General features: G+C 32.9%; 2 protein-coding genes across 2 annotated transcripts; both read right to left on the minus strand.

Annotated features, from left to right (window-relative positions):
• Window positions 1-17,348: 17,348 nt before the first annotated feature.
• LOC144572454 (uncharacterized) lies at window positions 17,349-18,816 on the minus strand. Its single transcript, XM_078322044.1, has 2 exons — window positions 18,717-18,816; window positions 17,349-18,604 (listed from the first exon to the last, which is right to left on the minus strand). Exon 2 carries the CDS (start codon window positions 18,520-18,522, stop codon window positions 17,617-17,619), a length of 906 nt encoding a protein of 301 aa, XP_078178170.1. The 5' UTR covers window positions 18,523-18,604; window positions 18,717-18,816; the 3' UTR covers window positions 17,349-17,616.
• Window positions 18,817-21,537: 2,721 nt separating this feature from the next.
• PUT5 (Amino acid permease family protein) lies at window positions 21,538-25,601 on the minus strand. Its single transcript, XM_078321872.1, has 4 exons — window positions 25,167-25,601; window positions 24,247-24,603; window positions 23,689-23,993; window positions 21,538-22,137 (listed from the first exon to the last, which is right to left on the minus strand). The coding sequence occupies exons 1-4, from the start codon at window positions 25,491-25,493 to the stop codon at window positions 21,633-21,635; spliced, it is 1,494 nt and encodes a 497-aa protein (XP_078177998.1). The 5' UTR covers window positions 25,494-25,601; the 3' UTR covers window positions 21,538-21,632.
• Between the last annotated feature and the right edge of the window lie 857 nt (window positions 25,602-26,458).

A 26,458-nucleotide genomic window follows, 5' to 3' on the forward strand; every position in this document is an offset into this window, starting at 1 on the left:
CACAGGTAACAAAAGGATACTTGCTTTATTAGGTTTTATGTTAATTAAATAGGGTAACTAAGAGGGTAGTATTGGATAATAATGGAGCACAATTCTGACAGCTTAACCAGCTGCCATCATAGTCTCACATGTGCTCCCTAATTCTCCTATCATTAGACATTAAATTCTCACCCCTTTCAAAATGAATGTACATATACATCACATAAATGATTCCAATAATAATACCTTACGTAAAGTATGTACTTAGTTGTTGCTTGTTTGTTGTTTCTTTGTTTCACATGTGGTGTATTTAGGTAATTAGAATGAATATATTATTAATCTATATTGGTCCAATGAAAGAGAAAAATAAAATAAATGGGACCAGAATATTGACCTACCATATCATGTGAGAATTGAATCAATCTGATTATTTGAAGGTCTGATTTGGAATGTTTGGAATTAGAAACTAACCAGAGAAGCAAGAATAACTGAACCCGACAGAACAAAATGCAAAGGTAGTCATATGCTCTTATGTCATATCAGTAGCTTTGACCGCTTTTTGATTTTATGACGATGTCATTGGACCCAAATTTAAGGCTCTTGATCGGACCCATTACAGTGGTCCATGCCCATACCGGATCTGTTTATACTTTATAGTCTGGCCAGATCGTTCCTGCTTTAAATTTTAAAAACCTTAAATTGTTAATAAATAGAATTTATTGGGCCCGGTTGTTGTTTTTTCTGCAGCTAGAATACAATAAAATATAACGGTTTGATTGATACCATACTGAAAATTTACATTTTTTTTTTGTTAGTTTGGCTATGGTAATATTCATATTAGTGACCCACACAGTGAAATGATCTATGTTTCTATTTTTAAAGTTCTAACAGTCTATTCAAATAAATTAGACATGATATACCATTTTCATATGGAAATGTATTCGGAAACCAACCTTTTTATATTTTTTTTATATTTTAAATCAAGTGATTTTCTACTTATTTAAAAAAGGTTCAAAAATTCTAAATACGTGTAATATAGGACTGCTGCCAATATTAAATCATTGCGAGGTATACATGTACGATCCCCAACTATTTCGTAAAAATCAGTACCATTTCACAGTATCTTAGTTAATTATAATTCCGTGCTCATTTACTATTAATCATGTCATATTTGTAAAATCTATAAAGGGTATTGGAAGCGGCATGCCTGGTAAAAACGGGTGAAAGATTCAGATTCAAATTTCTTATACCTTGTATTCAAGGGTGATGATATTGACACTACTGATATCTTTATTAACACAACACTAGAGGTGCTACTTTTACCCGATTACCTGGATCCGATCCGGAACTGACCCGGATCCGATTAATTTGGATAGGGTATGGTTTAAAAAATATAACCGATTAAATTATGGGTATGGGTACAAAATTAATAATTTAATATCCGACCCGGATCCGAACCGGAACCGATACTGTAATGGGTAGGATATGGGTATCATTTAATTATCCGACCCATAACCAGACCCGACCCGATACCCGTATAAATACTTGATAAAATATATATTAATAACTCTGTATCAAGTTTTTGTCTTAGATAATATATTTCAGCTGAGCTATAATTTGATAAAACTTAACCAAATTTATGCTACTGTTTTACACTACCCTTTAATTACATCCTTAACTAGCCCTTTAATTAGGCCCTTTAATTTTTGTTCTATATTATACACATGTGACACATGACACATGATTGTCAAATTTATTCTTCCATAACCAGCTTATTTTATACCTTTTTTCTTCTATTACATTCAATTCATATATTTTTTTGAATTATAGAAAAGTAAATCATCATCTCTATTATTTTACTTTCTAAAAATTATATCTCCTCCATCCTCCTGAATTCAAAAGCTATTAACAAAAAACTGAATTCAATATTTTTTGTTACACCATGAGTACTCCAAACAACCAACAACCAACTAATAATTTAGAGTTATTATTTTTATTTTTCTATGTAGCATGATATATTTTATTATTTATAAACATGATTAATAGTATAATTTTTATTTTGCAGTAGTTTTTAATTTATATTGTAATGATTTATTATATGAGATGTTTAAGAAATTATAATTATATTTAAATGTAAATAATTTCTCGAATAGTTTCGAGTTGTGACCTATACCCACTCTGGATCCGGAACCGCCCCGTATCCGAACCGGACCCGATAATCCACAAACAAGTTACGGGTATCTATTTACCCGGAACCGAAAGACTGGACCCGAAATATCTACGGGTAGATAGGTATCCGGATCCGGACCCGACCCGATTTGAAACAAATAAGTATATGGATCGAAATTTGGACCCTAACACTTTTAGGGTCCGGGTCCAAATATAATAGTATCCGGACCGACCCGACCCGATAGCACCTCTACACAACACTATCTAAATATTTTAATATATAGTCAAATTTATCCTTCATTAACTACGTCCTTAAAAACTGTATCTCTCATTCATTATTATAAGATTTTGTTTCCTTAATTTTTTTAGAAACTAAAATATTTTTTCTCCCACATACATTAAAGTATGGTTCTCTTTCTTTCAAAGTTAAATCTATAAATTAAATAAATATTTGATAATATTCCTTATTTATATATATTTCATCACATTTTAATATTTTTAAATATATTACAAGAATGAAAGTTTTTATTATATTATTGAAATAATATCAATATATACATTTATATTACCCAACTCCACAAGCATCTACTTAAAGAAAAGAAAAAAGTTATTTTGGCAAAATATTTTTTTTGTTGAAAATAAATCTATCGGTACTAATTGTATTTGTATATAAATTTGATAAATATTATTTTTTTCCAGACTAGATCTTTTTAATTATTTTCTATTGGATATATCAATTATTATATTTTGTATACATAAAAAAACTCATTTGGTATAATGAGACCGAAAAATCAAGAAAAATGCGAAACATTTGATATATCCTTTAGATGAAGATTTAATGCACTACGTTGTAATATTTTGAAAATTTGTGTTATAATTAAACTTTTTAATTTGTGAAACAATTACTTTGTTATCAGGGATGAATATATATACAAATTTTTTATTTTTTTTGTTTTTTGGAGTGTGGTGAGGGGAGAGGATATTTGTACTGCCTATTCTTTATCTGATAAACAATGCTTCAATTCAGATAATAGAAGGTTATTAAAAAAAATCAGTTTGTTTTAGAAAAAAAAGAGAGAAGAAGATGCAAAACAAATTAAGAACCTTCTAAGAGCTTGATAAATAATAATAGAATCGTTGATAGCTCCAATCTGTTGTTTTTTTTTTGTTTTTTTTCTCTCTATGAAGAAGATAAACATATTTAGAAAGTATTTTGAAAGATATATACATTAAAAAGTTTACTATTTAAGGGAGAAAAAAGAAGTAATTGCTTAACGAAGAAGGGAAATTTTGTCTATCAGATAAAAAAATTGAATTGTGTTGTGTTAGTAACAAATTTTATAGTGTTAATATCAGTTTTTTGTCGTCGATAAAATTGGGAATATTTAACTCAATCCATTTCGTCCGATTCATTCGAAGTCGTGTTGTTTAGGCATAAAATTATTAAATTAGGTACCTTGTTATGGGATGCAACCTTCCAAAATTAAGTTTAAAATAAAATAATCAATGGACCCGCCAGGAACAAAATCATACATTTTAAGAGGTACATTTAAAGTACTTTATTAAACAGAGCTGGTTTAAGTTAAGCCTTATTATCACTGAAAACAAGCAAATAACAATAATGCAAGAGGGAAATGGGGCACATGGGGTTGTGTGCATTATTGACATAATAATACAAATCTACCCGTTACTTAGGGAAGAGAAAAGGTTTCATTGTCTTCGGCCTTTATACCTGACAAAGCTTACCTCGGGTTTGGATCCTGTACAAAGTTTGTATGCGTCATAAATGAAAAGGGTTTTTTACATTTGTTCTTGGATTTATCAAAGTCTAAACAATGTAGCCTGCCGTGTGTTCCTAGTGCTTTAAATGCGGTGGTTCTTGGAACCATAATGACAAATGAATTATTCAGGTTCGGTTCGGCGGAGTCAAAAATTCGTAATGCAGAAATAATTTGGCTATAATTCGTGAATGATTAAGAATTATTTGGACTGTGAAGATCTCAGTCCCACAAGAGAGCCAAAAAAGAAAACAAAAAAAAATTTGGGAAAATTTCGAAAAAAATTCATTAATTATTCACGAATAATTTGGTCAAAGTTTGGTCAACCGAATAATTCGGCATTCGGTTCGCCATCATCAGAAAAATAAATTATTTGCAAAATTTGTGACTATGTTTGGAACTTGCTAGCATAAAACAAAGTGCTAATTCAATAGCGTTGAATGTGAAAGAACTAAGTCGAAAAAAATTATCTAATCGAATTATTACCTGGTTGAAATATATTTGAATTGAAAAATATTGTGTTGATGTCATTGTTTGTTGTTAGAGATTGATTTATTGAATCCAACTATTAGTTACTTTATTTTTTTTGGTAAAGCTACCAATTGTGAAGAATTCTTTTTAATTAGTTTCAATATTTTAATATATATTTGTCGGCTCAAACATCTTGAAATTACAAATTTATGTAATGAGTATTTAATCTTTAGTGTCACTTTTATATGTTGAAATTTTAAAAATTAAAATATTTATAAGCTAATGTGCATTTAACTATATATGATTGATTTTTTTTTTTATGAATAATGTTAGATTTAGACTTAATTTATGTTCGTAGTCATGGCTGACTATAACGGTGTTGTCACCTTGTTTGATATAATGTAAGATAACAAATGTTTGTTTTAGTATGATACATATAGAAAATTATCAAAGCGAGATGAGTAATTTTCACTTAAAACAAAATGAAATTATTCGATTTTTTTTAATAAATACTAATATTTTTATATGGTGAGATTTAAATATCGAAATTTAACTTGATGCGTTGAAATATACATCCAAAAATCCTAATTAAACATGAGAGGCGGAGGTGAGGTTTGTCACAGAGGGGAAAGAAGAAGGATTGATTCTAGTGATGGAGGAAGGAATATAATGACAATATTTTTCAGAAATTATATTTTTTGTGATTTTTAATATTTATTTCATATTGTGAGATATTAAGAATTATAACATAATTCATCAATTAGATACATAATTCATACAAAATAGAGATGTTAACTTTAAAATTAACTCTTGCTAATTATTGCACTGACACATAAATCATAAAAAATAAAACAAATATATGCATGAGGCAAACTGTACGGAGTAACTTTTATCCCAATCAAACATGATAAAACAAATTTAGAAAATAGGGACTCCGAAAAAACATACAAAATTTTAATTAATTTCACTGCACGATTAGTTAACTCTGTGGCCTTTGTCATCTAGATACCAGATTTTCTGAAGTAAAAAAATATTGTGTATTGATAATTTAATTTTTAATTAAATTCTCTCTGAGAAATATTAAAACACTGAAAGACAGACTACTCGAAAACACTGAAAAATATTTATTAAAGCAACACAAAAGAACATGATACTAAATTAGCCGCAGAAGATCAAAGCCATGGTATATATCTATCTTTAGAAAATGTTGCTCAGAGGCCGTAATGGCGTAATGCAGTATATACTTAGTGTGATTGGATAAGAATTAACAAACCTTTGGAAATGAAAATGCAATGGATGGTGGGCCCAGAGACGAGACAGACATGCACGCGTTGCTGGTAAGAGGAGGCACAACCGTACAAGTTATGGGCCCCACTATGTGTAGGCCGGAAGCACGAGTCTTTCCTTTCCAATGACCTCAGCTCGTCAGTGGTTCGTATTCTCTGTTTTTTTATTTCGTACAATTTCATCTTTTTGAAACTAAAATGAAATGATTCACTGGAGATTTTTTTTTTTTGCAAACCCGTAGGCATTGCATTAATAAAAACTTGAATTACAATATTACTGTTTAATCTTAAACCTATATTGCAGAAATAGAAAACCTAAATATAACAAGAGTGAGACTATGGTACTATGCATATTACGATTTGGCACCGTGCTACGGCTCTATATTCGAGTTTTCAAATCCTAACGGTCGATCCGAACCGTTCATCTTGTTCTCCATATTAATATGTGTTTGAAGACCAAATTTAACATTTTTTGAATTTTTTTTACTATTTTTTTAGATTTATTGAAAATCACTGTTTTTGGACGGTCCAGAATTTTCAGATCAAGTGATTTTCTAAATATCTAAAAAAATAGTAAAAAAATTTCAAAAACATGTAAAATTTGGTCTCCAAACACATATTAATATGGAGAACAAGATGAACGGTTCGGATCGACCGTTAGGATTTGAAAACTCGAATATAGAGCCGTAACACAGTAACAACAAACAGTAGAGGTATCTAATTCCTATTTCAGTTTTATCCAGCACTGATGTTGTAAAGTGCTGTCACTTGCTATTGCTCAAGGTGAAAAGTTGCAGTATCAATTTCATCTCTTATACCTAGTCTTCACTGAATCCGCATCACTCCAGGTACCTGAGGTGCAAGTGATGAATCTGGATCATTCATTTCACTTGGCACGAATCTCAAAGCAGACACCCATAACCTCAATAGCTACTGGATTGAGTTTAGCATGCATGAAATTAATCTAGGCTGTCCATTTTTATTAATTGCACCTCAGGTATCTGCGGGATACAGACTCGTCTTGACCGGAGAATTAAGGTTTCAAATTATCCTTGCTAGGTTGCGAACAAGCCCTGTCGAAAGTCACGGGCGAATTCAAAAAATTTTGTTAGATTGGCAAAAAAATACTGAATCGGATTTAAACTCATTAACTAATTAGGTATTCAATAAAAAAAAAACTTTAACTTATATTTTTCAATACTCTAACTTGTAATTTCTGATTCACTAATATATAATTCTAATTATCAATCATAATTCAAGAAAAATATTTTAAATCTAAATTTAAACTGAATTACAAATTAAACATCTAGAGAGGGACAAAAAAAATTTCAGAGAGTGTAAAATCAATTGAAACATTCCGATCTCCACTAAAATTCAAAATCAAGAGAAGCAGCTGTCTCCGGGAACCACATGGGTTCACCCCTGAAAAGACAAGCATGTTATATCATACTGTGTTTTGACAATTTGACGTGAGAGAAATATGATTTATTTGATTATAAAATATATCTTTAGGCTCAAATTTAACAGTTGTTAAAGCTTTTCAGAGTATTAACAATAATAGCTTAACTATAAACTTAAAAATATAGCTGGCGGAAATATTAGACGAAGACCAGCATCATTTGCAACAAAGAAGAAACATTTCAATTACTCAACTATAATGGATTCCTCCACCGAACAAAATAGGGATGAGTCTCTCGTACAAGATTACTTTAGCCGAATATAATAAATTATGACTTTCAACTCGTGATCACAACACGAAATTAAAAAAAATAATAATAATAATTAAGAATCATTCAAGCAAATGTGAAATGTGTACATGCCTTACAAACGCACGCGGCACGGTCTAGAAGGCTACTTAAATTCAGTGCCCCAAACAATATGAAAAGGTAAAATTTTGTACTAATTACATCACCCCATTTGTCTAATTGTCTCAAAACCCGGATTATCATATGTCATGAATCATGATAGCGACCATGGAAGAAGATCAGGCTAATGATGGAAATGTAGACTCTAAGCAAACCTGACTCCTTTGAGGGGTCAAAAGTTTTGTTCGCCTAATCTTTACGTTTATAAAATATATTCTAAAAAGATTTCCATGGTCTGGACTCTGGACTCTGGAACTCATGTTAACTTGAGGACCAGAGGGTTCACCAAATTGTCGAGTTTTTATCAAGGGCAGAATTAAGAAAAATTAAATTTAAAAGATGAAACGTAAAACATATTATAATGTATATATTGACAATGTGATTTGAATTAAGTTGTTACGGCCATGTGCAATTTTTCTTTTTTATGAAAAATAATGATTTTGCACCTGTCTAAAATATAGAGTTAAAATGACTCAATTTTTTTGGAAAAATTAAGTTGTTACGGCCATGTGCAACTTTTTTTTTTTCTTCTGAAAAACAATGATTTTACACATGTCTAAAAAATAGAGTTAAAATGGCTCAATTTGTTAGTTCCCAATTGTGCCTTCCATTTTTTTCTCTAATTTCAAAGTCCACACTGTTGATCCGAATACACAACACAATTTCCATATTATAATGTATTTGGAGACCCAATTTTATTTATATATTTTAAGTCTTTTACTATTTATCTAAATATGTACAAAATTTCTGTTTTTGAATGGTTTAGATTTTTTTTATTAAAGAAAATGATCTAGAATTTTTTGAAAAACAGTATTTTTGAACCTGTAAAAAACAATAGTATATTTATTTTTAAAAATAATATAAAATTTAATCCGCAAATATGTTTTATATAAAAATCGTATTTAACAGTTCATATCGACTATTTAGACTTTATAAATAAAGATAAAAATAAGAGATATGATTGAGGTACAAAAATAATGGAGTATTTTGACTCTGCTCCTAAAAAGATTAGTAAAAACTAAAAAAATTAAGGAAGAACCATTATTTTAATATTCCTCGTCCAAATTATACACGCATTCTCTCGCAGCAATTTTCTTGGAGACATTGCAGCAATTTTCTTTGTCATGCACTCGATGCTAAAAATGCATACAATGCATTTTTTTCGTTTAAATATACATAATATAATAGAGTGGAGTTTAAATAACTTATATCTCTCTTGCCTTATTTATATTTTACATTCTTTTTTTTTTTAAGTCCGAACCGCTCAACGTAACTTTTATATTTGAAATTTGCTTCAAGTTCAAATTTTATATTTATAAAAAAGATTTATTATTTTTGTAGATATGTACAAAAAAAATTGTACTTGAATAGTTTAGAATCGTTTGAGAAAACAGTGATTTTGAATCTATTTAATAAAAAAAGTAATATTTTTTTTCAAAAGTATAAAATTCACTTTCCAAGCATATTTTAATACAGAGATCATGTAGACTGTTGAGCAGTTCGGATAAACAGATTAAATTTTGAAAACAAGATAAAAACTTTTAAAAGACATGAAAAATACGAAAAGTTTGAACCCACTCTCAATATATTATCTGTGATGTATAATTTGAATAATTTTGCAAATAGTTGATCCCGAAACAAGAACCTAGGGCCTATTTGGCAACATGGGAATTTTGTGGAAATGGAAATTTTTAATGTGGGAATGGGAATTTTAATTTGTCAAAACCAAAGTTATTTAACCTACGGGAAATTTTAGAATATAAGTGTTCGGCAAATGCATTAGAAATTTGTTAGGATGTTGGTTTTTATTTTTATAGAAGATATAATACTACAATTAAACTATATTAAGTGTATTAATACAAATCACTGATTATGATCAATATAATTGTATATATCAGATTCTAAAAAAACAATTAAATATTTAATTAACTAACAATTTTAAATCTTTAATTAACTAATAATTTGTAGCTAATTAAAACATTTAGTTAATTAAATAATGAATTAAATTATGAAGACATACATTAAACTAACACAAAAAATATTAAATTAAATCTGAAAGGTAAATCGAGACGTTAGATTCAAAATAAACAAGGGGTAACGATATAATGTTAAATTTTTACGTAATTTAAAATACACATTTTGCAACACATTTAGAATTATGGAAATCAAAATTTAGTTAATTAAAAATATAAATTAAATATATAATGTTCTTATTAAATTGTGTTTGTTTAATTAAGTGCTTGATTGTACAAGTTAATTTCATTTTGATTAATCAAACAAGTATTCATTAGTATAATTCCTCTTTTAATTAATTAGTATTAGAAACAAAATTACAACTAAATTTGAAGTCACGTTCGCCTAACACATTGCAAGCTGCGCCATTTGAGAAAAAAAATGGAGCTTAGAGACAATTTTTTTTTTTCAAAAATTTTGACTGCTAGAAGGGAAATGTTCCTCTCTTGGAAATTTAGGCAAAAATACATGGCTGCCGAATGGAAGCAAGATAAAATTACCTATAAGTTGCTTTTTTTCCTTGAAACCCATGAGTATATGAGGTGCCGAACAGGCCCTAAAACTGTTTTTTTTTTACCAGCCATAGATCCAACAAATATTTGCAAAACCTTAGCTGACATCATGCTTTTTTCTCGAGGAACATTGTTTCGTAAGCCTTTCGATCAAAATCAAATGGGTCGGAGAAAATATTATCCAAGAATGTGGACGATCGTATCTCTCCTCCAAATTTCTTGTGACATTAAAAATAATGGTTAAATACATGAAATTACAAACACTCTATTTACGGAAATTAGACAGATGCTGACGATGTTAATATCTAGCTTCAAAATAGAAAGGGGAGTGCTATACTGAGGTCATTTTTTCTGATTTTGAGAGCAAATTGAATTTCTTTTTCTAAATGTCAAATTTACCCTTCCACTCTATTTCGCTCCGGATCCTGTACAAGGAAATAACGTAGAATGTCCCTTCCTTCCGTAACTAACAACTATGTACATTTTGTACATTTTGTCTATATTGAAGTTCAATGTTAAATGTGTTAGCTTTGGTGCTTCATTTGTGTTTGTGAATGTTCTGATAAGATAAGAAATTTATCTTGATTTGCAGCTATTCAGTTTTTTTAAGAAGTTTCAAGGTATCGTGCTGTAGTTAGTTCCCATGTTGTATCGTGAGTTCTGTTGTTATGTTTTCTCAAAAATGATTAGTGTTGTTAATTTAAGTCCACATATATTAATAATTTAATAGCATCGTGTACTACAGCAGCATACAAGAAACTGATCAATATTATAACTATGGAGCTATATATAGCTTGATTGTTCTATTTGTCGTGTATTATAAGATATATATATATAGAGAGAGAGAGATGGGCTATGGTGCATTGCAATGCATGAAGGGGTTTGTGCATTGGACCATAAATCTAAAATTCAAAATTCAAATGGCCGATCCAAACCGTTCATCTTGTTCTCCATATTAATATGTGCTTGGAGACCAAATTTTACATTTTTCTGAATTTGTTTACTATTTATTAAGTATTTTACAAAATTATTGATCCAACGGTGGCTGCTGATTTTACTGTTTTGTTAAGTCACCGTTGGATCAACAATTTTGTAAAATACTTAATAAATAGTAAAAAAAATTCAGAAAAATGTAAAATTTGGTCTCCAAGCACATATTAATATGGAGAACAAGATGAACGGTTTGGATCGATCATTTGAATTTTGAATTTTAGATTTTTGCTCCAATGCACAAACCCCTCCATGCATTGCAATGCACCATAGCCCATCTCTCTCTCTCTATATATATTGGTTCCTGATGATTTAATTTCTTGTGATACTGTGATAGGATGATGCTAAGATCAATTGCTTATGTTGTCAGGACAATTTTTCTCTTCCATAAAGGATTTTGGGGTGCGATTTTTCTCACAGGAGGAAACTCTCCTTTCTCTTTTCTTTATTAGTTTTTTCCATTATTATTCTTTTATTAATTGGAAGGAGAAAAAAGTGGAAGGACAAAATAGGAATTTAGAGAAAAATTTATTTTAGCTCTCAAAATTAGAAAAAATGCTCTCAGTATAGCACTCCCCAGTAGAAACAATAACACTGCTGGTGTTAAAAATAAGCCTTTAATTTAATGATAAAAAAACAATATCTGTGTAAGAAGTTCTAAGTTTGAATTTCAAATGAATTTGTTTTTATGGAAATATATAAAATTTAAAAAAACTAGACATCCATTTTTCTATCTTAAATATACAACCTGAGTTGCAATTCAAAATGTCCTAATTCGAATAGATCGAGTAAATTTTCGAATTACCAATCGTTTGCGTTCATTATAAGTTTATAAATAATTCATTCGTATTTAATTAATTAATTTATGTAATTATGTTTATAAAAAAAAATTGGCAAATTTTTTATCCATAAAAATTATTAAATCCAGATTTATTGAGTTCTGACTTATTGAGTCTGATTCAAAATATATAGATTTGACTCAATAGTACAGATCCAAATATTATGTTTTTCTGAGATCATATGTGAATCAGAGCTTAATTCTTATATAATCAGACAGTCTGAATCCAAACTACAAAAAAAAAAAAAAAAAAAAAAGAATCTGAATCATTGAGTCCGATCCATTATATTTAGATCAGATTCAATGAATCAGATCTTTCTATTTTTATTGAAAATAATGAATTCTTTCTATTTTTATCTGTCCAATTTTAATATTTTCTACGGATAAAAAAATTCCAAAAAAATCGGTACTTCACTACTTCTTCACGCGGGCAGAGTTTTAAAAATACCGAGAATAACTGTCCTTGTGTGTCCACGTGGTAGAGAGGCAAATGCTTTCTCAAGACTCAAGTGCAGCAAGCGACGTCCGTAATGTTCGCTTTCGGCGAGTATCGAAAGGACACTGTCGAAAAAAAAAAAAAAAATGAAACACAAAAGAACACATCAACAACAGTGCAAAACATCGTGTCAGTTTATCTCGCCCTATTCATTATCTCATCCATTGAGGCATTGACTAGAGAATAGAGACGGTATCTGAGCGGGGTTCAAATACTAATTATATTTGAACTTGTATCCGAACCTATGTTACCTCCGTATCTGTATCCGATACTACCGTATTGCTGTATTGATACTCGTATCGTATTGAAAATTACCATATTGTCATATTCCGTGTCATATTTGATATAATATTCGTACCCATACCCATATTCATGCAAATGAGGTTCTGGTATGCATCATCTAACATATTCGGCCTCTTGTCGAGTCTGTATTTGATTGTTGTCAAAATTAGTATATTTTGTTTACATTGACAGAACAATTTATAATTTTAATTTGATCTCAATTTTAACACGAATTAAATAGTCCAAATTGTATGTTGAATTAAATTTGATCTTCTGACTACCGGATAATCGATCCCGAATTGAGACTGTCTGATTTTTCTAAATTTCCCCCAAATAAAAAATTTTATGGGGGTAGATTACAAAAGTTTGTCAGAAAAAAAAAAAGTTAGAAATTTGCTGCCGACGTTAGAAGTATTGTTAAATAGTTGGAGAGACTCCGCTGTCATTTGTAATAATTTGAATTACTGAAATGTTGTAAAATCATTGCTATAACAAAATTATCATGTTGGCTAAAAATCAGGTAAAGTTTGACCTAAGCAGAGCTAAAAAAATAAAGTACTTCCCTTTTTGCAATACAATGGAATAATTACTACACTGGCCGGAATGAAACGAAAAATTAATGATTTTCAGGAAAAGCAGTTCTATTTTTTTTTTCTAAATTCAATAAAGTGCATGCAAAGAAAACAAATTTACATCCCTTTTTGTTACCATCACAAGCAAGAACAGATTAGCAGCACATGCAAAGAAAACACTCAATTGTATCTGTAGCACTGAGAAAAAAGAGCGAGGCTAAGGACATATTGGATCCACCGCCTCTGTTTGAAAACATTTATCATGATAAAATGTCAAAAAGCGAGCACGCCTTAGAGTCAAGTCCCTTGGGGTTTGGGTCAAGCCGCACGGACCCATCACGAGCCTAATCTCTCTCTGCCTTTCATATATTTATTTAATCTAAATTAGTGAGACAGTGAGGGAACCTCTAATAGTTTCATATTTGTTCATTAATTTTTCCCCTCAAAAGACGGGTTTAATGACCTCACAATGCCCCCTTAAAAGTTCTTACATGACATTATTTTAGAACAAAAACAATTGGAGGTTCTTCACTGTTGGGTTTTGTCAACCTTTTTATTATCTCTGAAACGCAATTGGACTATTCACTATTCAGTTCACATACATTGTTGTCATTAGTTTTTTTTTTAAATAATAATCTATCTAATTTGACATGTTGCAAAGAATTTTGTTAACACTGAATTCGCGTCTCTTCCGTATAGTGACGAGATATCTATACTATATACGATTTTTTTTTTATTATAACGGCAACAAATTTGTCATAATATTATAGAAATATTTTAATCAAATTAAACAATCTAGATTACAATTTATTATTATTATTATTATTATTATTATTATTATTATTATTATTATTGCTGTTGCTGTGACAGTTTGATGTAATAAAAAAGGTACTTGAATAATTTGAATTGGATAAATGCATGCTAACCAGAAGACCAAAAGAAATTGAAGTCAGTGAAATTTATTCTTCACAGAAGACCTTTGAATTCACAGAAGAACATAAATTTATGTTGGGTACAAAAAGAACGAAAAAGTAGCATATATTTGTGTATATTTGAGTAGGATTGTGATGTAAACACATTTATATAATTCATACTTGGCAGTCTCTACTAAGCATTTCAAAAAAATAATTCATTGACTCGCTACACAGTATGCTACTTCATGGTTGTGATTAACATCTTAATTTCTAATTATAGCTACTTACTACTTACTGGATTTTTTTCCTATAATTTGTTTTATGCAGTATCCTTCCCATAATTCAATAGTTTGTTACCTAATTTATGGTTGTAGGTGTCATCAAAATACTCAATTGTAGTGTTAGATTTAATTTGACAGTGACCATATAAACTATTTGCTGATGCTAAGTTGTAATAAGGGATTTTTGTTGCTTTGGATTGAGCTATAGTATTATATGGTCCTACCCAGTGACATGTGGGCCTGGGTGTTCGCAGGTCTCGATACCTGCACCAAATTTGTTGATAAAATAGTTGGGCCAACACTTGCTGTAACTGTCACAAGCCCAGTGGGCCTGGGCATTGACAGGGCTTTCTCAATCCCATTCTGAATGAAAGCGACAATGAGATCTGATGTCTGATGTTTTATCATATGGACATTTTTCATAATGGCCTTTTATAACATTAATATTTGCATCACACTATCAAGAAACTTGATTATCTCGATTATCCTTCTCTTATTTAAATACAAGCAAAACTGTTTTCCAATTAAATGTAATTTAAGATGAGTTTCTGTTCACATCCAGATATAATGGCCAATTCAGCTGCTCTTTCCATAAGTTTTAACTGGACATTTCTACTTTTTACCATCTAAAACTTACAATAGTTTTATTATGTTTGAACAAAAATACATTTAGGGCCCCTAAAACTAAAAACCATAATAAAGAACTTTGTTATAGTTAATTGAGGTTCATCTTGTCGATCAAAGTTAATTCTTTTCCTTTTCTGTCAAGATTTTTAGGATAGGATATGTTATATTTCCCACGAGCACCTATACTGGTAATTTCATTATAATTCCAAATCTTTGGTGGAAGATTCATTTGCAATTTTCAACTTTTATAAACAAGTTTGCAAACAAGTCAATTTAGCCTTTGAATTGAATGTTTGAAAGCACAATTTCCAAAGCACAAATTTGAAAGCTTTAAAAAGCATGAAAAAAAATTAAATAGGGTCGCAGAATGTCAGTGCGGATTTCAATTTGAGACTACATCGGTATAGTGCGGACCTCAGTATTTGGGCCGCACCAATGTTCTGCAGCCGTGGTAGAAGTTAAATTCTTCAGAAAAGAGGGTTTTTGGTTTATTTTTTAAAAATAAAAATTTCGGCAAATTCAGAGCATTTCGTAGTTAGGCCAAATTTTTTGAGACTAAATTTCAGATTTACAATCCTTGTAAATGTGATAATATGTGGTTGCAAGAATATTTGTAGACACAAAAGTTACTATGGAGCAATAAATATCATTAGATAGGATGCTTTTCTCTTCTCAACTGCACGTTGTTTTTTACTCCGCAAGATTAGAGTTTTATCATACTTGAAATCTCAACTGCACGTTGTTTTTTACTCCGCAAGATTAGAGTTTTATCATACTTGAAAGAAAAAAAAATGAGATGAATATTGGTTTAACATGATATGAAGTAATATTTAGTGCTTAATTTTTATGTATTTGATGAAAAGCCTGAACCAAAACTCTTAATTCAAAAAAGTGAAAGGCATGGCGTTAATACTGTTACTACATGGATGAAAAGCCTGAACCAAAACTCTTAATTCAAAAAAGTGCAAGACGCCAAGACATATGGTGCTAATACTGTTAGAGCATGACATGGTGCAATTTGTTTGGTACATATCATTACTGTTATAGCATGACACTAGTGGAACACTGGAACATCCAATTATGATTACAAAGACTTGTTTGCAAACTTTTCAAACTTAGAAAGTTTATACTTTAAAATATGACATTATTCCTTGTCAGAAGACAGAAGTGTCCACACGCAAAAATAAAGTAATATGTTGGACTTTTGGGTTATAAGATAGAACTATTATAAAAAATCAGCAGTTAAACTATTTGACTCACCGGTCTGATCAGTACCGTTTATCCAAAGCTATATCGGGTCGATGTCCAGTCCACTTATGATCACATTATTTTTTTATTGAAACCAATATATCAAATGAAAAAGGCGCACCAGGTGCTCATTTTAAGCACAAAAGCGCACTGCTTTGACCCCTCCATGCTATTCAGAAGCATGATTTTTTTGTGCGCCTTGCAACTTGGACGATTTTAACCCTTTGCATCTTAATTGCGGCCTTCTCCTCTGCAGGTGTATGGCTTATTTGTATGATCTTGTAGTTCCGGTAATATTTTCTAATACCGTTGTTACAGTATCAAACTTAGATCCGAACCATTCCTGAAAAGCCCGAATTATACGAGTACCCATCAAACCTCCCAACTCAGCGCATCAGACTGACATGGCGACACCACGCACTCCTCACAAGAATAGAATATTGCATGATGCAATGTGCTTGTAACACTAGTTATCCTCAGTTATATGTTTTAAATTAAAAGTTCAAAATAACTAGAATTAACTCTCTGGTTTTTTTTTTTTTTTGCTAGAACCAAATAACTCCACAGAGAAATCTTTTCCAAGTCTGTCCCAACAGATAAATTCGTGGAGGCAGAACACTGACAGAAATGCTATGTTAACTCCTATGATTCATTACCAATCTACAAGCTTGGTCCTAGTTAGGGTGATAATTTATGGCTAATTTAGCCTCCAATTGTGAGAAAGCACCAATCAAGGAACATGAAGAGTAAATAAATAATTTGAGTTCAACCACAGAACAAGGAGGTCAAGGTTCCTTGTGGCCAGAAGATACTGGTATGACATAGTAAACCTATCTGGTAATAGTATATATCTATTAGGCTGCTACTTGAATTATAATAAAGGTTCCAATTAGCAAGAGATATATCATATATGCCTAGTCAATTTCTATTATCTTAGAACTAGTGTTACTAGAAAGCATTGATCAAAATAGAAGACAGCACCAGCGTTTTATTTTTAGCCCTTCTCAATCAAACTATAAAACAAATCTTCCTGAAAAATATTCCTTCAAATGGGTGTATCATAAAAAACAAAAGAATATCCCCACATTAAGCATTCAATACTGTTCTTCTTCCAGCCACATTAAATTCTAATGTTCTTACAAGAAAATAACTAAAATCATCTAATATTAGGAAAGACTCAATGCAATTTCCATTTATTCTAACTCCTCCAATGAACGATAACTTATCTTCTCAAGTCAAACAAACTAATTAGGGTTTAGGGTTTAGAGGCATCCAAATGCAATTTCCATTTGTTGTCACTCCACAAGTGTGTAATTACTCAATTTCTCAAGCCACAGAGACCAATTAGGCCCAAGTAATTCAGGATTAGATTCAACAGCAACTTTGAAATCTAGTAAAGAAACTGAATAATTCATACTATTCACCAAATCAGATCTATTGTGTCTTGCTCGTGCCAACTCAGTACCGGCCCGTATTAGCCTCTTCAGAAATACATCCAAGCTGGCATTCAACAAATTTGCACAATCCTCAGATAAGCTAATTCCATGGGCTGCCAACCTCTTCCCCAATTCTCGGTATAAACTATGAGTATCTGGCAATTCAGACCCGAAAAGATTTAAATCTGAATATTGAACCCTAGGTATGTATTTTGGGACACCCAATGGAGCTCTTATAGGGCTCTGACTTTGTACACAAGGGCTGCTATAGCCTCTCACTTGCTCCACCTCTTCACCATCTTCCACCGACCCGACCTCTATAAAGCCACCATTTGGCACCTTCCCACCGCGCCTGAGATGAATTCTCTTTTCGGTAATTCTCTTAGGAGCATCCAGAAAAGCATTGCCAAATTTATCTGTTGACAATTTACATGTACCGATTCTGGAATTACCAGTGGTGGTCTGTTTGCTCATGACATGTGGGTCCAAAAATTTGCAAGCATTTTGGATAATTGACTTGATTAATAGATTGTGAAGGGCTATGTTTTCTTTTCCAATGGTGCTGTAACAAAGCCTGTCGAAATCATGCTTGGTTAATTTGAGAGTGAGTAATTTGGTGAGATTGAAGAGATATCTCTCTGCTCTTTGTCGGCCGAGCCGCTTCAACAGGCGAGACTGGAGATCAATAGTATCAATTCGGGATGATTCGCAAAAAGATGGCAACTTTTCAGCTGGATTGTGTGAAATTATTGAAATGCAACTCATATTGGTTAAACCGAAAAAAAAAAACCATAGATCACAAGCTGACTTCGGGATTTTGTTATTGAGATTGAAAGTGGAAAACTCTCTGGATCAAAGAGAAAAAAATAACAAAATTAGTCATAAAATATTTCGAGAGCAGAGAATAATTGAAATTCCAGCGGGAAAATAGAAAAGAGCGGGAAGAGGTGGCTTCGTACCTCGACGGCGCGGTTGAAGCTCGAGAGCAGGAGAGAATTGAGAAGAAAGGGCGAAAACGCCGAAACGACTTTTCGCTGTTTCCCAAAATATTGCGTTTTTTTTTTTTTTTTAAAAGTAATTATAATACTTTCACCAATCCATCCACCATTTATCTCCAACTAACTAACTTTTTATTTTAACTATAACTACCCTTTCTAACAACATTTATTTATTTTCTTTTTTTCTCTTCCTCTCCCACCTCCATCTTCCTTTTCCAATCCCATCTTCTTCTCCCACCTTCCTTTTCCACCTCCAACTTCGCCTCCCTCTCCTACCTCTGTCTCCGCCTTTCCCACCTCCGCCTTTACCTCCCTCTCCCACCTCCGCCTTCGCCTCCTCCTCCGTTTTTTCATCTATCAGCTCTCTCCCTCTCCCACCTCCCACCCTCTCCCACCTCGAAATAGTAAATACGATAAGCTCCCTCCTTCTCATACCTCCGCCTCCGCCTCCATTTTTTCCACGTATGCCTGCAGCTCCTGCTCCAACGGACGTTCTGTCGGACCGTCACTCCATCCCAATCAAGCATGCCTCTGTCGGAATTGAATACTTCAACATGTAAGAATGAATACTTCAACGTGTATGAATGAATACTTGAGCACGCCTCTACCGGGTCAGATCCACCACTGTCAACCGTATCAAAATATTTTTGTATCTGTAGATGCAATTAATCTCTTTCATGTCTATGTTCTCTTTCCTCATAAAGTAGAGAGTTATTTACAAAGAACAAAGTTTTATTAATGATGAATTAAGCCAATGTGTACTAAGAAATGATATAAAAAAAATTGAAAAAAAATTGAGGTATACGAATGAATGAATACTTGATGTCTTAAAATGAATACTTCAATGTGTATGAATGAATACTTAATATCTTAGGTATGAATATTTGTGTGACAAGATATGAATACTTGTGCAACGGATAACTCGAAAGTATGTCATCATGTATCTCACTTGAAATATAAAATTGTGTAGAAAACATTCGTGATTTTAAATTTGCAAAATTACTCACAAATCGTCAGAAATGTTGTTTAAATTAAACAGAGAAGAAAAAAACCATATCTAAAAATGTGTAAAAGATGGATGAGTGATGTGTCCAGTTTTTGTATTTACACTTGCACGACGAGGATGAATACTTTCACGATGAGATATGAATATTTGCGTGATGAGATATAAATACTTGTGTAACGGACAACTCGAAAGTATGTCATAATGGATCTCATTTGAAAGATAAAATTGTGTAAAAAACATTCGTGGTTTTAAATTTGCAAAATTCCTCACAGATCTTCAGAAATATTGATTAGATTGAACGGAGAAAAAAAATCACCTCTAAAAACGTGGAAAAGATGGATGAGTGATGTGTTAAGTTTTTATATTTGCACTTGCACAATGAGGATGAATATTTTCTCGATGATGATGAATATTTATGTAATAGACAACTCGAAAGTATGTCATCATAGATCTCAATTGAAAGATAAAATTATGTAGAAAACATTCATAATTTTAGATTTGCAAAATTCCTCACCGATCGTTAGAAATATTTATTACATTGAACGGAGAAAAAAAAAATCACCTCTAAAAACGTGTCCATTTTTTTTTTAAATACTTGATATCTTAGATATGAATAGTTGATGTGTTATAGATGAAAACTTAATGCATTATAGATGAATACTTGCGCGTGCCAGTTGTAAAATCTTTCAAATATTAGATGGTCCCAAAATAGTAAGTGGTCCCCCTAGATAGTTAGTAATTATTCAAGTAGTTAATGACTAGGGGGTAAATGAAAAATTGTTACAGAAGATAACTAAGTGCTCCCTTTTTTTTTAACTATTAGTCGATTTTTATAGGAACTAGGATCAAAGACTTCTAACTGTAAAAATGTGTTTCACAAATTGATCTTATTATTACAAATAATCATAATCTATAACGAAAAGAGAGGAGGCCTCAAAACTCGAAAGAAAATCGCAAAAGGATTGCTGGTATTCCGACCGTTCGATTAAATCTGACGTTCCGTATTTGTAGACGACTATTCTATCCAAGGTCGGCACACCTGACACTGACACTACGCGTGATCGGATACTAAATTAATTTATAAATTTTCTATATAAATGCATCATTGTCAATCATCAATTTTAATAGTTTGAACATCTTAATTCTACTCGCATTGAATTATATTTATGGCCTAATAAATGTAGTCAGGGGAACCAGTATGTTACTCATATCAGTTCATAAAGTCAGATAATTGTGTTTTAGTTTCAAATCGATAGGCAGGCCTAGCTTTGTTGATGGATATTCAGGCTGCCATTTCAAGAGGACTTCAAGCTTGTACCTTTTACACCAACTCTAAGGAGCTAAATCATCTTCTTACAACTGAACTACCGCCGGTTAGTGTGAACTGGCATCACTGACGTAGTCAGCATTATAATCAAGGATGGGAAAAATATTAACAATTCAAATTTCATCAAAATATTAAAGTACAAATGCAAGAATTATAAATTGCATGTGTTGAGAAATTTGAACTTCACATGATAGGGCAAAAAAAATTCAATACAATATGAATTTACAAAAAAAAAATTCAAAATCCAAGATAGAACAAATGTTCAAATCTGAACTTCAATGAATAGAGTGCAAATAAACTTGCCCACCAGTTGGCCAATCTGGACAGAACTAGGGTTTTTAGCTATTCTGAATGTGCATTCTCCTTATTCATTCCATGTAACCTGCTTTTTAATATAACTTCTGTTTTAATACAAGCCTGTGGGTAATGGGTAGCGTCGGTAAAAAAAAAGTTTCATATCGATAGAATACATATTAAGCGGAAAAAATTATGCATGTTCATGCGTGTATATATACATTCCATTACACTATACACAACCTACACTCTATTCAATTTTCGTGATGCCTTCCCCGCTACTCTCATTTTCTTCTTGTAGGACCTCCTCTTTCCTAATAGATGAACCTTCCAACAAGAGACCAACATATGCCTCCTCGTCAATTTCAACTTTTTCCGAGGATGTAGACATAAATTCCACCCATTTTGTCTCTTTCAACTTTTCAATAACAAAATATAAAAGAAATCCAAATATCATGACACAGCCGGTCACGACAAATGTCCTTGTTGAAGCCAGACACATCACCACAACAAGCAAAACAGTAGGGGGTATACATATAATTACAGCCCCAATTGTATTTACCGGGATTTTATATGGCCGGTAGAGATCTGGCTTTTTAATTCTGAGTTTGATGAAGGCTGCAAATTCAAGCAGCATCCCTAGAGCATATAAGAAATTTAGAAATTCAATGATTTCCTGGAAGCTCATGCAGGAAAGAATTATGACACCAGTTGCGGATAACAAGATGCTGTAAGTCGGAGTTCCATATTTCGACCTACAAATTGTATAAATTGGTTTAAAGTACATGTGCCAAATTACAGAGCCAAGATTTTACTAACATGGTGCCTGCAATTGACTTTCAACTAATTCAATATGATGTAAACCTCTACACTAGTTTCTCATTTTCTTTTCTTTTCTGACCTTGTTTAGTGTTATTTTGAAATTGTATATACACCAGTAATCTAAGTTTAAGAACATCTACTGGCCAAAATAAACAATGATCAAAACTAAAAGTGGTACCGAGATTTTATTATTAAATAAATGTTAAACACAAAACTAAATCCATACAAAAATATAACATGAATATTGAGATTCAGGAAAGTCGAGATTTATAATCCTAGCCGATGCCTCTTTCTCTTTGACAGTAGTGGGGGAAAAAAAATATTACTAGGGCCATCGTTTGTTCTCCCGGCCTCACTTTGGACGGGCTTTTAATCGACAGTCCAAACTAAGGTAGTACCTTTCAGTATTGCAAATTTGCAATCAGTACTACAGTTCTATTATAGGCCAATAGAAGAAAACACAACATTACAAGTTTGTTAGATTGTATTTATGTTTTTTTTGACAAAGTAGATTGTATTTCTGTGATCTCAACTTTTATGATATAGTTTTATTTTCGCTCATTGAAGCTGCATCTCTGTCATGGAGTACAGAAGCATATTTTTACATGCTACTTTAAACAACAAGAGAAATAAATATTCAGCTTATATTGACTTCTGAAATATAAAGTGGCCGAATATTCTTTTGTTTTTTTTTCTCAGTAAGTTACTTTCTCAAAGTTTGAAACTTTCTTTACACAAAGCACCCTCTTGAGTTTAAAAAAAATTTCAGTTTCCATAAATTTAGAATATTTTCAACTTGTCTATCAATTCATGACAACCAATTTATGAGTCGTGTTGGTTAGACGGCGAGTCTATGAAAAAACGCAACAAAGAAAAATTTACACATTGGTAGTTGATCAAACATCATGTGTTGCATGTCATGTCAAAAGGCAAAGAAAACATAACTGCGGCCACACAGAATTATGGGCCGGCAATAAAAGTCATTGAGGCTGGGAGAATAAAGAACAGTTCAACTTTTTTTTTTTTTTTACCAGTCAGAGATAAAGAGGCTTTGGCCATGATTTCAAATTCCGACCTTCCTGAATCTCAATATTCATTTTACTTTTTCCTATGGATTTAACTTTGTAGTTATCATATATTAAAAAAAAAATTGGGAAATGGTAGTATCAGACTTATCAGCTACCATACCAGTTTGTTCTGGTACCATATAAAAGTAACAAGGAATGCTGTATGCATAATATTGGGCTATTGGCTACACCAGTATGTTACCAACCTGATATTGAACTTGTAACAGCACAAATTCTTTAAAAACACCTACAAGAGCTGCTATTTTAATGGCTATGAAATTTTGCGTTTGCCTATTGTCCTTAGCCAAATGAGTAAAAAAGAACTCAAAACCAACCGATAACTGACTAGCTTTGTTCTGCTAAAGTTTGGTACCAGAGTAGACAAAAAACAAAATAAAACAAAGCAAATAGAATTACCTTTTAGCAAAGATAGCTGGGAGCATGCCCATCTCACTCATCCCCAGCAGCTGAAATGAGTCACTGCTCATCTCAGCCTCAAACAGTCCCATATTTGACATGGCTGCCGCAGCCTGGATCCACAACTGCAGCCATCTCCCACCTATCTCGAGCCCCACCTGTGCAAAATAACCATCTGTCCACTCTCCTGTCTTTGCCTCGTCTAGCACTCCCGTCCCGGCGAGCAACGGCACTGCGTACGACAACACCACCAGTATCACTGCCCCGAATATTGCCTTTGGGAACGAGCGGCCCGGGTCATCAACCTTGTCAATTAAAAGCATGAAGCAGTTCATATACTGTCCTTATTTTCACAATTACATCTCCAAACCTCTTTTAGAAAGATTATCACATCTTGAATTTAGGCTCAGATGGTGAATGTTTTATGATTAGTGTCCTTTTTTGCATTAATATCACCCCCACCATGTTGGAGGTTTTGAACTTGCTAATCTCCAAGGGAAGTATGGGGTAATAATTTAAAATAATAAAGCTGGTCTGATTAAAATGTTAGTAACATACCTCTCCAGCCAAGGTGCTTGCCTTGTCCCAATAATTCAGATTCCAGAACATGCTGTTGAAGTACGCTCTCAAGTCTAGTCTTTTCCGGTCAAACTTGATCCAACGGTTAGGACGGATCCTTGGGATAGCGAGAAAAGTCATTGCAATAAATGGAGATAGTGAGAAGGCAGTCAGTGCAATTGCAGACATGCCGACCAGGTGTAGGCCCCGGTAGTTGAGGTATGTCAATGCGGCAGTGAGAAAAACAAGGGAGAAAAACCGCACAAAGAAAGAGAGTGAATGGGAGATGTAATCTAGGAAGAGAACAGGGTAGAGAGCATTGTCAAGAGTGCCACTAGCCCATTTCCAGAAGCCTTCCTGTTGTCAAATTGAATTGAGGAACTTTTGAAAAATAGATACCTCATCTCAGATGGAATGATTAATTTTGGACCTTTTAATATGATAATAGAAGTATGAAAGGGCAATTAAGGCAAATCTAGACTAAAACAGAAATGAAGTCATATATGTAGTAGTGTAGTGATGTATAGTAATACGGAGTCATGACCCTTGCTCAAAAAATTTATACTTCTTTTTTTGAAAAAAAAAATCTGAACTATCAGATCCAAACAAAAGCTTTAAAAGTATATGCTGCAAACAGAAAATAAAACAGTTGCCCTGATTCAGGATTAAACCTTGAAATCAAATTTAACCATATTTTGTTCTAGAAAGTACCCCCACAGCCCGCACGAATTCACCTTTATTACCCTGAGTCTTGAAATCAAATGTCAGTTACTAAATTCACAGTCAAGGCTAACTGTATATTAACTTCAAATACAGTGACAGCAAAATTAGGAAGTCAAAGCATTTAATCTCATGTTTACCAAATAACACATTCTAAATTGCATCAAAAAATTTATAGTTAAATAAAAGTCCATATAAACCTGGAAGCCCCAGAAGGGTCCAAAGGCCGAGGAAACCCAGATAACATAGCCGCCATTTTCTGGGAATGAGGCGGCAAGCTCGGCAGTTATCAAGGCTTCAGGCAGAGACCAGAAGATGGGGAGAACGATGAAACCGAGGAGAGCAAGGAGGGGCCCACCGCCGGCTCTGACAGAGTCTTCTACACCGAAGGGACCACCGGACACGTCGTAGAAGATCAGGGCTATGAGAGGGAGCACTGACAGGCGGGGTCGGGATGGAGATTTTGTGGCGGAACTGGCTGTGGCCCCAACTGGTGATTCCTCCACCACCTCCTCCCCCTCCCCCATTGGCAGTGAGATTTGGCTTGCTGTCTGTGGTTGCGTGGGGGTGATGTGGAAGAAAATGAGATGTATCGTTGTCTCGTTGACAAACGATGAACGGGAGAAGAGCGGGAATAATTTTTAAGACCGGGTCTAACGAAGGAATGGAGAATGAATGAATGATTTCTGGGGCCTATTAAGGTGGGATCCGGTTACAGTGAGAGGGTATTGCAAAAGACTGGTCCGTTCAATATGAGGAAGGGGTATGGAAAGCACAGTAGTTTAATAATTTATGCGGTCTGTGCCCAAGAGAACCGGAGATCGGCCATATCTAATAGAATATTTGAGTTTGGATCCGGACCGTCCGATCAGAATCCGGATTAATTCTCAAAGAGACACGAGCTTCTCATTTTCTGCTTGCGTCTGATCTCGAGAGCTTATTTAGGCCACACGTGAAATCGACCTCGTCTTTAAATAATGGGCGAGTAATTAATCGATTGTTCTATCCTGATTCCTGACAGCCAGAGGAGCAACGCACGCAACTTGCATTTTCAGCTAACTTCCATGTTCCATCTACAATTTATTCCGAGGAAAGAGAATACATGGTGGAATATTTGTAGAATAGTATCAGTCAGAAGTCAGAACTCATCAGGACTGAAACGATCACATACTAGTAGAAACGGGCCTAAAGTTAAAAGCCCAGTTCCTCAAGTAACTTTGTAACGGGCCTTGGGTACACACAAAAGAGATAGAGTGGCTTAACACCTTGTTTGGATGGAGAGTAGAGGGGAATCCGTGTCCTCTCAGAGAATTACCCTCACTTTACGGTTTGTGATTAAATCTTAATCGGTTTGGAATTCGGATCACCATAGAGAGCAGAATTTTTGTGCTTTGAGATTCGTGTCAAGTTAAAAAAAATGGTCCAGATCTAGTAATTGTAAAAGATTCCCTTATCAGGTATTGAAGAGGATATGAATTCGAGTAGAGGGAGG

This window comes from Carex rostrata, chromosome 20, assembly GCF_964058835.1.
Source record: "Carex rostrata chromosome 20, lpCarRost1.2, whole genome shotgun sequence".
NCBI classification, from domain to species: domain Eukaryota; kingdom Viridiplantae; phylum Streptophyta; class Magnoliopsida; order Poales; family Cyperaceae; genus Carex; species Carex rostrata.

Coding starts and splice junctions, on each gene's coding strand:
- LOC144572454 (XM_078322044.1), bottom strand. CDS start 18,522: ATGAGTTGCATTTCAATAATTTCACACAATCCAGCTGAAAAGTTGCCA.
- PUT5 (XM_078321872.1), bottom strand. CDS start 25,493: ATGGGGGAGGGGGAGGAGGTGGTGGAGGAATCACCAGTTGGGGCCACA. Junction 24,604..25,166: donor GACCCTTCTGGGGCTTCCAG/GTTTATATGGAC, acceptor ATTTGACAACAG/GAAGGCTTCTGGAAATGGGC. Junction 22,138..23,688: donor CCAGCTATCTTTGCTAAAAG/GTAATTCTATTT, acceptor TACAATTTGTAG/GTCGAAATATGGAACTCCGA.